General features: G+C 58.6%; 2 protein-coding genes across 3 annotated transcripts in view; one reads left to right on the top strand and one right to left on the bottom strand.

The window, feature by feature from the left end:
* NAT10 (N-acetyltransferase 10) overlaps positions 1–1970 on the top strand; it is a 37880-nt gene extending 35910 nt beyond the window's left edge. For both annotated transcript variants that reach the window (XM_081798363.1, XM_081798364.1), the window contains exon 29: positions 1211–1970. In XM_081798363.1, the coding sequence (XP_081654489.1) occupies positions 1211–1322 (112 nt within the window). In that variant the 3' untranslated portion in view covers positions 1323–1970. The remainder of the gene's footprint in view (positions 1–1210) is intronic.
* Positions 1971–7221: 5251 nt separating this feature from the next.
* ABTB2 (ankyrin repeat and BTB domain containing 2) overlaps positions 7222–14507 on the bottom strand; it is a 169239-nt gene continuing 161953 nt past the window's right edge. Inside the window, exons 13-17 of the mRNA XM_006733052.3 lie at positions 14339–14441; positions 13746–13836; positions 9510–9578; positions 8793–8906; positions 7222–7523 (exon numbers count right to left, since the gene is read on the bottom strand). Of these exons, the coding sequence (XP_006733115.1) occupies positions 7326–7523; positions 8793–8906; positions 9510–9578; positions 13746–13836; positions 14339–14441 (575 nt within the window). The 3' untranslated portion in view covers positions 7222–7325. The remainder of the gene's footprint in view (positions 7524–8792; positions 8907–9509; positions 9579–13745; positions 13837–14338; positions 14442–14507) is intronic.

Genomic DNA, 14507 nt, shown 5'->3' with positions numbered 1-14507 from the left:
TGGAAAGACAAGTCTTGTGACTCTAGCAACTGTAGATCCCAGAAATGCCAGTGTTGTCTTCCGCAGTCTGTAAGTTACTGTGGCATTTTGAAGGTTCCAGCATTGATGCCAGCCTTACTCCCCAGATGCTCCCAGATGTGGCACAAGAGCCCACACTCATTGTGTCCTAGTTTCTGGTTTGGACAATAAGGCAGATGCGGCACAGGGCCCACGATGGCTCCAGCCTTGAGCATGGGGCTTTGACCGCAACAAAAGGCCGGGGCATGTGCTGGTGTGGGGACGGCTGGTTCCTCACTCCTCAGAGGTCGGCTTTGCCTGCCGTTTGTTTGGCTGTTACTGCTGCTGAGGAGCCTCCTGAATTCCCTAACCTTTGTGGTACTTCAGGGCTCTGAGTAAATTGTACTCTTGGAGGTAAAAAAGCAAGGCCTCACCTCAAAGAATAGGATGATAGATACCAGTGTTTTGTTTTGTTTTTTTTTCCCCCAGAGGTCACTTCATTCAGATGATGTTAGTGGTCTGTGGATAGAACTGTTCGTTCTCTCCTCGTAGGGAGGTGTTTGTTTCCAGGGCAAGATGCCACTAGAGAGGATCTTTAAGCTGTAAGGGGAAGGAAGGTGGCCATTTGCTGAGTGACTCCAGTAGTGACCTGTCAGGCTCCTGCTGGCCAGCCGAGATGTGTAACCTGAGTTACTGCTCTTTAGGTTTCCCTCTCATTCAGGAAAAAGAAAATAATGCCACATCACAAAGTATTATAAGGTTTTCCTGGGAGTCTCCTGCTTTGTATTGGAGACTCTCCTCAGGGTCCTTGGGATAATATGTCTGCTTTCCTGGGTGATCCTGAGTGGTGAGCGGTGGGAGGGAATCCTCCTTGTGACTCCTGAGATTTTCCTTGAGGTCTCAGGAGTGGGGAATGAACAGCACTCCAAAGAGAACTCTGGTTTCAGGTGGTAAGAGAGAGATTTGTTCCTCTGTCTGAGGAAGAGCCCGGTCGGGGCAGAACTGGGTCGGCATGTCTCCCCGGCCCAGTGCCTGGCATGCAGATGGGCTTGCAGAGAACATTTGTGTCTAAGGTCATTAATGTTTCCGAAGGTGGAAACCCTTTTGGACAAAGCAAAGCGAGCCTAAAGCAGAGCAGTCTGCAAGATGGTACAGATCTGCATATTTCATTTTCTTTCTCTTTCTACTCGTGGTTTTTCTGTTTTCTCTCCAGTGACAAGAAAAGGAAGCTGGAAGCCAAACAAGATCCCAAACAGAACAAAAAGCTGAAGAAAAACAGAGACGTGAAGAACAAAAAAGATCTGAAACTGAAGCGGAAGAAATAGCGTGGGCATCAGCGGGTGACGCGTACGGAGAGCGCCCCGACTTCCCGAGCTGTCTCCGGCGGGGCCCGGCGGCGGCCTGGATTGTTGAAAGCAACAGGGGCCCCCGCCAGACCCGGAAGCCGGTCAGGACTTCAGTCCATGGGCTGAGCTTGGCTTAAGGAACGCGACGGTTGGGCAAAGCTCTGGCACTGCTGAGGGCCTGTCTCCCCCCCGCACACCCGGCCCTCTCCCCCCCGTAAGTTCCCGTTTTGTTCTGGGCCCAGCTCTGTTAGCGCCGCCTCACGGGTGTGGAAGCCACGCTGACTCCCGTCTCAGGGTTAAACACGCAGCTTTCTGGTGACGCGCAGGCGGCCACTAGTGGAGCCCTGGGCCTCTCGTCGTGGCCTTGGCCGGACACCCTGAGGCCCAGGTCAGCGTGCGGCGCCCTGGGCTTTGCTCTGCCGTAAACCGTCCCGCTCCTGGCTCCGCAGGCCTGCGGCCCCGTGTCCCAGAAGAGCCTGAGCTCTTAATTTAAGAAGAGGACCTCGAGTCCCCCAAATCTGTTATTTCATCTATTTGGGAAAAAGTGTTGGGCGAGACCCTTTCGCTAGCAGGGGTGAGGGAGGGCTAGAGAACCTATTTTAATAAATAACAAGCTAGAAAGAGCAACTGCCTCTGGGTGGTCATTGACTCCACGAGGGTGGAAGTTGCCCCTCTGCCTGTTTCTTCTTGCGGATCTTGGCTGCCGGGTAGAATCTGGAAGATGTTGGTGCCAAGGCCAAGGGGAGGCAGTGGCCATGCTTAACCAACCCGAAGCCTGTGGGAGAAGTGGCCGGCACCAACCGTGCTCGCTGTGGTCCTTCTGAGGGACAAGCTGTGGCACCTGGAGGCTAGCTAGCCGTGCTTTTCCCCCCACATTCCTCTCGGGAGACGGGAACTGGGGACAGAAATTATGTGGTGGCTTCACACAGACTTTGGTATGTGTGTTTGATGGTATCCCTTTGTGGTTCCCAATCCAGCACTGTGTTACTGAGCCTTGAGCCTGCGGGGCCTCTGCCGGTTTCCGTAGGATTGTTCCTTATCCCTGACCCTGGTACAAGCACAGCTCAAGGTAGAAGTCAGCTCAGTTGTGCTCTTGTTCTCATCTGTATCCCGGTGCCACGCATGGGAGCTGAGGGCAGTCCTGCACAGCTCCCTGGCTGCATCAGTCTTCAGCTTCCATGCTCGCTCTTCTTTTTATCTGGAAGATTCACATGGAGGCCTTGGTTACTGACGTTCCTTGGTTTTTCATAGAATTTAAAAGGACTGGTCTTCCATGAGTCCAAAGACCCTTTCTTCCGCATGATGTGTAATCCAGGTTCCAAGAAGTCTGACACATGGCAGGGAAGGAAGGGGAGCTTCTGGACCAAAGAGGATTAAAGGCATACTGCCCAGGACTCACACCCACAGCAAGGAGAGCAGATTCTGCCTGGACTAGGGACCCCTGCACCTTGTCCACACAGGTCTCAGGGCCTTTCGTCTCCTGGATCTAGAGGTTCCTGCCCGCAGACCCCCTGTCAGGTCTGCAGGAAGGTTTGCTGAGAGGGGCAATGAGACTAATTTTTGATCTGCTTTTTTCAGGTGAGTGCCTGAGCCTATCTTTCAAAGAGGATTTTTTTAGGAGAGAGGCTTAAAAGCAAAGTCAGAATCCCAAATGGTCACAGCTGGATGGTTTCTTAAAGCTGTCCAGCCATGTCATCCCATGGGTAGGAGGGCCCGGCCCTTGCGCTTTCGTGGCCTCTCCAGCCCCGAAGCCTGGCTTGTGCTCTGCTCCGGGATGCAGGGAGGAGGCGCCCTGAAGCCAGGCCTCTCAACCCTGCTCTGCCCCGAGTCTCCCTGTGACCTGGGGCACACCACTCACCTGCACCTGCTGTCCAGGTCGACATGTGTGAGATGCAGGTGGCAATGATCGCTCCCACCTCCTGGGCCGTTGGAGGAGTGAGTGGAGCTGAGTGTGGGGAACGGACCACGGTGCCTGGTGTGCGGCAAGGGCTCCAGAAATCTCTGTGTCACGGGGCCCGCGTCTGCATAACCAGGGGAGCTGCTCGGTGACACACAAGCGCTAGGAGTAAGACCGGCTTGTTCTAAAGCCACAGGCTGAGCTGAAGAGTCCCACTTGGGCAGCAAGAAGATGCACCTGGTGGTCAGACCTGTCGGGCTGTCGGCTTCCAACAAGGTTGTCCCTCATCTCTCTGAGGCCGCCTTCCCCTCCACACGCAAAGAGGAAGCTGCATTTGCCTACTATCTACAGTCCCGGCCCTTTTCCTGACAAAGCGTATGTTCTTAAACAGGTCTCTGCACTTCGGGGTAGTGATCTTGCGTTCTCCGAACCTGACAAAGCACACCTCCCCCAGACCTCGCCATCTGGCCCCCAGACAGAGTGACATCTGTAAAGCTAGGCTGTCTCGGGAAATGTCACTGGCGAAATGAATTCAGAAAGGCTGCCTGTGAATGCTGTCACCCGGACGGGAAGGGGCTCAAGAAGCCTGAACAAAGAAGATGCCTAAATGGGCTGCATCCCCCTGAGCCGGGACGGGGTTCCCGCCGGCCTGCTCCGGGGCTTCACCGCTCATCTGGCCCCTGCCGCCCCAGAGAACTCGAGTGACCAGGAGTTGGACACAAAGGGCTGTGGAGGCTGGGGGAGGGGAGGAAATAAGTGACCGCCACCTTGGAAAAATGTAGACTCATTATCTGAGGGTTATTACCCCAGCCGCCAGCTCAGCTCGCAGGTCTCAGTGGGCGGGTCAGGCCTCAGCCTGGGGGGAGGGGAGAGGGAGGGGATGCCCCGTTCTGTGGGCAGCTGGTTAAAGGGGAAATTGTGGATTCGGGGTGGCGGCTGGTGGTAAGGCCCGAGGCTCTCCTGTGGTGCTGTAGGTGGTTCAGCTGAGAACGTTGCCGTGGTCCTGGTGTCTGGCTGGCACTGGGAAACCAGCAGAGAGCAAAGTTAAGGGGAAGGAGGAACGGGGGCAGGAAGGCAGGCGACCCTCATGTCTGGAGAGGGTTTCCTTTGGGGACAAGGCCCAGGCTCCAGCTGCTGTCGTTGCCTGCAGGGCAGCTGTGGGAGACTGAAATCCCTCTGGTATAGAACTTGCGTTCAGCCCCTTGTTTCCCTGGGACTCCTGCGAAGGCCAAGTTCACTCCTGCCTTTGGCTGCTGAGAGCCTGAAGTGGGCAGCTGGAGGAGAAATGGACCCTGTGCTCTGGAGCAGTGGCCCTGAGGAGGAGACCCAGCCACCAGGGATAAGGTAAGGTGACCAAACACCTCCACTTCTCTTCTAGTCCCCCCAGCCCCCTTGGAAGAATCTGATTTTTTTCTAATTATTTGTTAGGTAGGCTCCATGCCCAGTAACGTGGGGCTTGAACCCACGACCCTGCGATCAACAGTCAGACACTTAACTGAGCCACCCAGGCGCCCCTCTATTACTGAAATGCCTTCTTAGTGTGTTCTGCTACACAGAGGCTCAAAGGGGTCCCAGCCCTGCCTTACATTGCCTTCCCTTTAGCCTGCCCCGCAAAAGAGAAAACAGCTAAGCTCTCTAGGTACTTGGCTGAGGCATGTGCTACAGGGGGCACAAGGAGAGCAGGGCGAGACTTGTGGGGAGGGTGGACACAGACCCCTGAAGGGGAGCCACTGCAGACTGGCAACTGCTGGGCAGGGACAGCCCCCTGAACCAACCTCCCAGGGGCGTCCACCCAGGATGGTGCCGAGCCTTGCGCCTCCTCCCTGTGGCCCCCAGAGGGCGCCAAGCTGCCGGGCCTGGGCCCCACCCCGCAAAGCTGGGCATTGGACCTTTCCTGGGTCTACCCCAGCTACCACCCTGAGGTCTTCATGTTGTCCCCCAGCTTCTGAGTTCTGGCCTCTCAGTTACCGAACCACAGCCGCTTGGGCCAATGTTTCTAGTGACCGGCCTCAGGTAGCAAACACTTAAAAAAAACTTTATTTCTGCCTGGATGTCGTACTTAAACTAGAACTGGTCCCAGAAGACCCTTGGGCCCAAGTCACCAGCTCACTGTCCTCTCTCCATTCCCAGGTGGCACAGACCAGCTTGGGCTCAGCTGGGCCGGAGGCAGCAGCCGCCCACCTCGCCGGGCCTCACAAGGGTTTGCAGACAACCGTTATGACAACCCCAATGGTATTTCCCACGTGAGGGCGCTGGGGGTGGCCTGGGCTCAGGGAAGATCAGAAAAGCCCCTGACAGCCATCTTACTCCTGGCAGGGGGCTCCCGTCCCTCCACACAAACACCTTTTCTGTCCTCATAAATGGCACCTAAGTGCTTAACAGAGGAGAAGAATTTTATATCTTCAGCTAGCTTGTTTGACAGGGGTAGGGTGGGGTGTGTGTGTGTGTGTGTGTGTGTATGTATATGTATGTAGGGGGAGTCCTAACCCAGCTTGGGGCTGGAGGCCTGAGTAACCAGGGAATTAGCCCTGGGTTCTCTTCCCCAGCTCTGAGCGACTCTCTAGCAAGAGTGACAAGGCCAAGGTCACTGTTAACAAGTGTTTATTGTTAATAAAACCCTGGTACATTTACAATAAGTGACATTAATGTACAGTTACAGTATCATACAATATTACAGCAATAAAATAACGCCTATTCCTTTGTACATCCAGCTCAAGGAGCTAGTCAAAAATATTTTCCAAGATTGCAAGCCCCTGGGGGCTTTTCAAGGTAACCAAAGTGACACCTCCTGAAGTGCCCAGGGCTCTTGGTGAATAAATAGTTTCTAAGGTGCAGCCAGACAGCCTGAAGATGGCGACACCCAGAACAAGCTGTCCGGATGCCACCCCAGTGTCTGGTCCGTAAATACGACAGGCGTCAGGCCTGCGGCTGGCAGGACAGGAGCCGTGGCAGGTCCTCTGCTCCCCCCACCGCCCCACCCCTTCCACCCCTGGACCCGCAGTTCCCATGAGAAGTGCCCTGCTCTAGAGACCCAGCCAGGGCAACACGGAGGCGTCTGCTTCCTGAGCCCCCAGAGGCAGCCTAACTCTAGGCTTGGGGTTTCAGGATTGGCCTCTAAAAGCAGCAGGAACAATAGCTGAGGCCAGCAGACTGTACCCTATGCACCCCCATGCCGCCCCTGGCTCAGCCTGGAAGTCTGAGGGCGTCACCTGGGGGAACCGCCTTCTCACACTAACAGAGCAGGGGTGTGCTCCCCCAAAGGAGGGCCTCTGTAGGCCTAGACACCAAAGAAAATAGGACTATAAGTGACCCTCTGGGCAGGGATCTTCAGGCCCTCGGAGGCTCACATCACAAAGGCCTAGCCTTGAGGAAGAAGTTCAAGGATTTGGGCAGCCTTTCTGATGTGACCTTGAGGAAAAATACCAGTTTCGGCACGAAGTGGCCTGGGGCCCAGAGTGTAAGTTCTCTACCTTCATCAGGATGCCCATACCCCCAGGGGCCCCAGCTCGGACAGTCTGAGCTTGGGGAGGCCTGGGGATTGTGGGTGGTCAGAGCCTGGAATGAATGGTCAGAAGCTCTTTCAAGCAGGGGTGAATCAGGGTCAACCCTAGACCTCCAGGAGGGGAAAAGGGGCACACGAGGGTGAGTGCACCGTGGCCCTCAAGGTGCAAACAGTATGGGGTCGGGGGTGGGGGGAAGGGCCACCTTTTGGCCTTGTCTGCCCATCACTCGTCAAGCAAACCACCCTGGGGCAGAGGGGCTGACAGTGGGGCCGCCCAGTGACCGGGGGCTCAGAGCACATCAGCCTACCCAAGGACCGATTAACACCGGAGAGGGTGTCTGCAGAATGAGGGGGAAACTGAGTCCCATGAGCCTGGCTCCAAGAAGGCCTACAACCAGTGCCCCTACCCCCACAGCGGGGCTCCGACCCATCCACAGGGCCCAGGTATGTACTTGTTCGGACGCCCCCGGAAACACTTGCTCCCAGCCTTTCACGCCCCCCCCCGCCCCCCCCGGGACGCCTAGACTCGGAGCCCTGGCCCAGCGGCGGCAGGCTATGCCGCCCTGCCGCGTCCCCACTGCCCTCAGACCCGAGAGGTGATGTAGACAGAGTGCACGCGCTCGGCCAGGGTGCTCTGCAGGTCCTGCAGGGGGTCCAGGCCCTGCACCTTGCTGTTGCGGCTGTAGATGAGCTGCCGGAAGGAGTCCTGCTCGAGCAGGGCCTTCATGTGCTTGAGGAAGAAGCCTTCACAGAACAGGGCCAGTTCGGGGGCGTTGTGGATCTGTTGCGGGCGGGGGAGTGTGAGAGCCACGGCCTTCGCACAGCCCCACCGGAAACGGCACACCTCCCCACCCCGCCCCCAAATCTCACCCCGGGGCCAAGGGCCTTCCCCTTATCTGGATTTCTTCCATAATTCTCTCCTCCAGATGGGACTATTCCGGGTTCAAATCCCAGCTGTGCCACCAGGAACATCACTGTCTTGGCCCCATCATTTTCTTTGCCTACTTCCCGCTGCTGCCATTACTGAATGGCAGGCACCCTTGTTGGCTTGAAGCTCCCTTACCAATGCCCGGGACGGGGAGCCCAGCGCAAGCCGGGCACCTGAGCAGTTCACCCGGGAGATGCTCAGTAACGATTTTAACTCAACTATCAAGTGGCCACTCCGGGCCAGGCACTGGGCACCAAGTTCTGGGGGCCAGGTCTCTGCAGTGTGCTCTTAGAGCTGACGTTCTACTTTGGGGGAGACAGAGAAGCCAGAGAACCAAGTAAGGTCACAGCAGACAGTGGTCAGTGCTGTGAGGAAAGTGGCAGGGGCCTCATGGGAGAGGCCAGTGGAGTCGGCAGGCCTGCGCTTTCCTGGGGGAGGGCATGGTTATCGCCAGAGCCGTGGGGGACGTGTGAGCTAAGAAAGCCATGTGGAAGATGTGGGAGGGGTCCTGGGGGCCGGCCAGTGTGAGATTTAGGCTGCGGAGGAAGCTTCGTGGGAGGGAGACTTTAAGTAGAGGAGTGACATGGTCTTAACGCTTGTCAAAGAGCCTGGAGACCTCACGGTGACAGCCAAGCAGGGGGAGGCCGGGTCAATGTCATGGTCCGGAGACGTGACGGTGGCTCGGGACAGGGTGGGCACAGTGGACATGGAAGAAAGTAGACAGACTGCTGATGTGTTCACAGGGAGGGAGCCGGCCCAGATGGGGCAAATTAAGATATATGTAACTCCCAAGTTTTGAGCCCGAGCACCTGAGCAGAGGGCTGTGCCGAGAGGGGGTAAGATTAAGGAGGGGGTAAGATTAAGGAGGATAGGTTGGGGATAAAAATCAAGTAAGAACCTAAGGAAGTGATGTGACTTGGAGAAGCTCAGCCCTTTGGCCCAGGCCCCCCAGGCTGTGAAGCTCCCCTCCCGAGCTGCAGGCTGCCCTGCTGAACAGCGGGGACCCCAAGCTACAGAGGGCATCACTAACCCCCCTCCACCCCTTGCACGGCCCCTCAGCCTGGCCCGGCACAGCCACGGGACAGCGAGCCCGTGGGAGGCGGCGGACGGCGCGGCACTCACCTTGGCGTACTTGTAGGTGTTCACGGCACTCTCCACGCTGAGGGTCTGAGAGCACAGGATCTCACAGTGTCTCTGCAGGGCATCCAGCTGGAACAGGCTGGCAGCTGACAGCAACTGGGGGGGGCGCGGAGAGGAGGGGGAACGTGGTCTTGGATGCGGGCAACAGGCCCATGGCCCAGGCATCAGGGAACAGAAAGCTGCTCCGTGCCGTGGGCCCTGGTTTCTCCTAATCCTTGGGGCCCTGCCCGCCTCCGCAGGTCAAGTCTGAGGACTGATTTCTTTCTGTTCTAGGTCACCTGGGTACTTGCTGGGACACTTTGGAAGGCACAGGACGGGGGACAGACACTGGATGGGATGCCTGACCTCAGAAGGTTTTCAACCCTGAGCTGCGCTCTTTGTCTCCCAGACCTACTAGCCAGGCGCGTGACCCTCAGGGGGTCGGTTTTCTAAGCAGTGAGGTGGTGAGGGGGAGGCTGGGCTGCCTTTGATCCTGCTGGGCCCATCATCCCTCCACCCTCCGCCCCAAGGCCTGGCCCAGGAGGTAGATGGGCGAAAGGCCCTTCCTGTTACAGGAAGAGAAAGGACCAGCAGGGAATCAGGAGGTCCTGGAAGAGGCCACCTCCCCTCTCGGCTCTCCAGATGCCCTGTCCCTGAGTGCCAGCAGCTGGGCATGGGGCACACGGGCTCCCACCCCTCTCCCCAGCTCTGGGACCTCACCTCTAGGATGTCGGCGGCTGGGATGTCCATGGCTTCTGTCCCTCCGTAGTACAGATACTGCATCATCATCTGCGGCGAGAAGAGACCCCGTGTGAACACCAGACCCACAGGACCTGTGTCCTTATCTGCCTCCAGCAGAGTGCCGCTCTCCACCCTGGGCCTGGCTGAGCCCTCCGTCCTTCCGCAGGTGGACGCGCGCATGTCCCCCAACTCCCTGAGGCTACTATTTGTGTCTGTGCAGTTTCCAGAAGTCAGCCCTGAGATTCTCCCTCCTGATCGACTGCGTGTAGGACAGGCCTCCTTCCATGGGGTGGCTCCACTCCGATCCTCAGGACAGCCCAGTGAGCCCAGAAAGGTACTATTCACAGATGGGGAAGCTGAGGCCCAGGATGGGGGAAGGCAGCATGGCTCGAGTCACTTGGGTCTCCTGATTCCCACATCAGACCCCTAGGTGGCACGCTGCACGTTTCTCTCACCTACATTCTAAATATGGGCCCGGGATGGGGGCGCTGCCCTCAGAAGCTGCTTCCAGTTTTCCTGTCTGTGCTGGGACTCCAATGTGGAGGTGAGAGCCAGACCCTGTCTCCCCGCTGGATTTGTTCCCTTGGACGGCAAGCACAGAGCTGGGGTCAGGATCTGCTCCAGAGGTCACCTCGCCCCCCGGCCCAGACCTGCCTGGGGCTTCTGGGAACAGAGGGTCCAGGATATCAAATGAGGTGGCCCAGGAGTGGGGAATGACATTTAATTTTGTTGAGGTCTAAGTTACGAACTCTGCCATCACACTGGAGGCTGGGAAGTTCCCCGCTGGAAAAAGAAGCGGTTTGCACTGGTTGGCTGAAGAACAGCCCCAGCAAGGAGCTGGCAAGTGTGTAAGTAAACGCGGCTCCTGCCGGCACAGTCGGCCTCCGCTAGCAGTGGCCCCTGGGCTGGAAGAGGCACCAGAGGGTCTAGGGAAGGAGCCCAGCTCCGGGGAACGGGAGTGCGGAGATGGGCCTGGCCAGTCTGCCCAGGCCCAAGGTTGGTGCCCGAGACCGCCATCCCTCCCCTCCCCCCAGAGAGGCCTTCTGCAGCCCCTGCTGGAGCACGCGGTGTGCTCCGTGTGTCTGTCACTCCAGGAGGCGTGTGCCCCGGCGGGCCCCACCCCCCCGCCCCCCAGGGCCTGGGCTCCGAGCTGTTCAGGACCGCACCGCAGGACAGCCCTGGATGAGCTGGGGCAAAAGCCCCTGGCCCAGGGCTGGGAGTGGAGTGGGCGGGTGGGCAGGAGCTCCCAGGATTGGAGGCTAAGAGATGGCCTCAGGGAAGCCCCTCAGCAAGAGGGGATGCAGAGGTGTGGGCAGCAACCTGCAGCTCCCCTTCCCAGCCTCCGCCTTTCAGGAGCTGGTTTGGACAAGGCGCAGCCAGCTGCGGCCCGTGGAGCTCCCTGAGGTCACTTGAATGCATATTAGTCCATGGAAGTCAGACCAGAACTGCTCCCTTGCACTTGCTGAGGGAGCTGGGTGGCCGGCAGGCCGGGCAGATGGGCTTTGCCCAGCCCGGCAGCCTCCAGGCAGGACGGGGGTCATGTGGCTCCCAGCAGGCTGCCCGCGGCTCTGGGAAAGGCCCGGGGAAGGTTCAGCTGCAGAGGGGCCGCACGGTTGGCTTCTGGCCTGAACGGGAACCCAGGAACCCGAGCGCAGGAAGGCCACGGACACCGCATGGGTAGGACTGGGGTCAAGCCAGACAGGCGTCTAGACCCGCTACAGCCACTGGTCACGTGTAGCTTGAAAGCATGGGAGATAAGGCTGGTCTGAGTGGAGATGTGCTGTGTCAGATACACACTGGACTGGAAGAACTTAGTATGAAAAAGAATGTAAAATACGCCATTAATTTTTATATTGACTGCATGTGATGTTTGGGCTATAAAGGGTTAAAGAATATACTATTAAAATTAATTTCACCCATTTCTTTTTGCTTTTTTACGTGGCTACTACGAAGTGTTAAATTACATAGGTGGCTTGCGTTATCTTTCTCTTGGATGGCACAGCTCAGATCTCCTCGGGCCGGTTTCCTCCTCTGGAAAACGGAATGACCGGCTTCCTTCCCTCCCCCTCACCTGTCTCTGTCTGTCTGTCTGTCTCTCCCAGTGCAGTGAAAGCCACGGAGATACTCAGGGGCTGCTCTAAAACATCCGGGCTTTGTTAGGAAGCTCGGCCTGGGATTGAAGGCTTTAGGCTGAGCCCTCCGAGGAGCCCGGAGAGCAGGAGTCAACGTGTGGAGGCCCCCCGGAAACAGCGCTCTCCCCCGATGGCGGAGTTCTACAGCCACAGAGCCCACCCTGCCCAGGCCCCTGGGTGCTGGGGCGTGAGACCTGCTGTCCCTGCAGCCCTGACAAGTGACACGGCCACTAAGTGCCCTGGCACAGGCGTCCTCCGGTGAGCGAGGGCAGCCCCACGGCCGTGGTCACCCGGGTGCCCACACGGACCCTCAGCCCCACCCTCCTGTGTCTGACCGTGACCCCACCTCATGTTCCAGCTCACCCAGACGGGGGCCTTCTTAGCCAAACAAGGTTCTAGAGCTGCTCCCTTGCCCGTGAGTTTGGATCGAGGGCTGGAAACGGGGGAAGCGGAGACACCCCACTCTGCTGCTGGTGCCAGTCCCCGGGGCCGGTCCACTCTCCCCTCATGCACCTCCCCCATCCCACTGCTGCCACCCACTCACCCTCATCACGCGACTAGACTTCTCTACAGCCTCCCACCTGGCCCCCTGGCTGGAGCTGTGGCCCCTCTGAGTGAGCTCTGTAAATGCGAACTTGACCGTGCCACACAGCCTTGAATTGAATCCCGGCTCTTCACTTCCCAGCTGTGTGACCTCAGGCAAGTCACTCACTTCTCTGTGCCTCTGATGGAATAACCTACCCACCCCTCCTAGGACCGCGCTGTGCCCCGACGCGTAACTCATGAGCAGGGACACAGCGCTTGGAGCCACGCCTGGCTAAGTGTTAGCGGTGATGACCTTCCAGGAAGCCTCCTCGGTAGGTTAAAGGCCAAACCCTTCATGCGATGGCTCCTCGGGCAGCGTCTTCTGAACCTCTAACCAGACCGGACCAGAGGGCAGTTCGGGAGCATGTGTGGTCTCTGCTGCTGGAGTCTGGTGTGCACCGTCCCCCTGCCTGGAGCCCCCGTGGCCGGCCAGCTGCCCCGGTCCCTGACAGCCGCCGCGCTGTGGGTTAGGTGCCCCCCACCTGTGCCCCCGGCGCTGCCCCACCTCTCACCCTCTCGGAGTCCCGTCTCCTGGGGGGCAGGGCCCTGGCCTGTTTACTGCTGTCCCCACGCTATCCAGAGATGACGAAATGCTAAATAGTAAGTGGGTGAAGACAGTGTGAGGGGGAACTAGGCCATTTTAGATGGGGGCTCCCTGTGCTTCCGTGAGACTGATCTGTCCCATGAGGCCACAGAGCTGTCCTGTGCAGGGCCAGGCCCTGGAACCCATACCAGCTGCCTCCTGGCCTCAGCCCCTGGGGGTCGTCCCTGCAGCCTGGGGCCCACCACACAGCCTGGAGACCGGGAGTCGCCACTTCCCAGGAAGGAGCTCTCAGCAGGGGCTCGGCTGAGATCCCAGCCAGGCTCCTCCCTCCAGACTCTCTGGCCACGACTGGCGGCCAGCCTGTGGACTTTGCATCACGCAACCTCTGATGTTCCCCAAAGCCGAGGGACCGAAAGACCCGACCCTTGGTCTTCCACAACCAGGATGGGCTCAGCTGGCTTTTTCTGCTGGGCCTGCCGGGCTGGGGTCCGATGCTCGGGAGGACTGGTGCAGCCCACACGACGCTCCTCAGAGTGCATGCACGCCAGCCGCCGGGGGGCTTGTTGGCACGCAGGAGGGCAGGGGGCTGACGCGCAGGTGTGTGCTGCGGGGAGCCCACCCTGAGGAACGAGGGCTCCTACAGGCACGTGTGGCGGGTGCTGGGCCTCACAGGTCTGCCGTCCGTCCGCCCAGGCCCCTTGCCCAGTGGTCAGAGCTCAGGACGCGTGAGCGAGGCTCTGAAAACTGTCAGCCTGCACTGGAAGGGCTACCGTGGCCTGGGACAGACGCGGTTGCTCCTACCGGACCACAGGTTCAGTGAACGCAGAAGGCAGTGGGCACAGAGTGCAAGATTATGGCCAACTCCCAGCTGCCTCCCAGCCCAGACAAAGCCGTGGGGCCCTGGGGGAGGCCGCCCCCCACCCCAAGAAGCACGCAGCACGGAGGCCCACCCACCTGGAAAATGTGGTACTTCATGTCGCTGATCTCAATAGTTTTGCCACCGTCGCCATCTTGTTCTGATTTATTGGTCATCAGCGTCTTGAACCTGGAGCAAAGGGGGTGAAACAAGGCGGGTCTTGCACATGACTTTGATTTCATCCCCAGCAGCAATGGCGCCATCCATCACCCGACTGGTCACCGGGGGATGGGGCATTTTTAAAATTACTGCAGTGCTCCCAAAATAACTCTCGGCAAATGGCAGCTTACATCATCCTGGGCTGACAGCCGGGCCGGGCCCCGATCTGTCCCCACCGCCCCCCGTGAGTGACTGTGATGCCTGTGGCCTGGAAGGTGACTCTGCATTCCAGAACATTTTCTAATAATCGGAAGCAATACCTTGACCGGGAAGAACAGCGCCGCAGAGCGCCTCTTGAACTCTGGGTCCCCCCCTACTGTCCCGTCCCTCTGTCCACTCTGCCCCGCGCCCCCTGTGGGGTGGCGGGGGCTCCACGGCTGTGGGACCCATCTCTGCGGGGCAGAGGCTCCTCTCTGGAACGTGAAGCTGCCCCCACCATCCGGGGCTGGGCTTGTTCCCCAAGACGGCCTACCTGTTAGAAGCCGTCACCAGCAGGACCTTGTGCGCATAAAAGAGCTTTCCTTCCACCAGGAAAGTCACGTCGGACATCTCCTTGTTGTTCAGAAAGTGAGGATCTGTGCCCAAAGGGAGAGAAGGGAAGTGACCGAGGGCCCCCCGGGTGCCAGGTATGCGTTCCGAGA

Source organism: Leptonychotes weddellii, chromosome 11, assembly GCF_054177405.1.
Source record: "Leptonychotes weddellii isolate Sample4059 chromosome 11, ASM5417740v2, whole genome shotgun sequence".
Classification (NCBI taxonomy): Eukaryota; Metazoa; Chordata; class Mammalia; order Carnivora; family Phocidae; genus Leptonychotes; species Leptonychotes weddellii.
The sequence above is the reverse complement of the archived record's forward strand: the minus strand, read 5'-3'. Positions and strand labels throughout refer to the sequence as shown.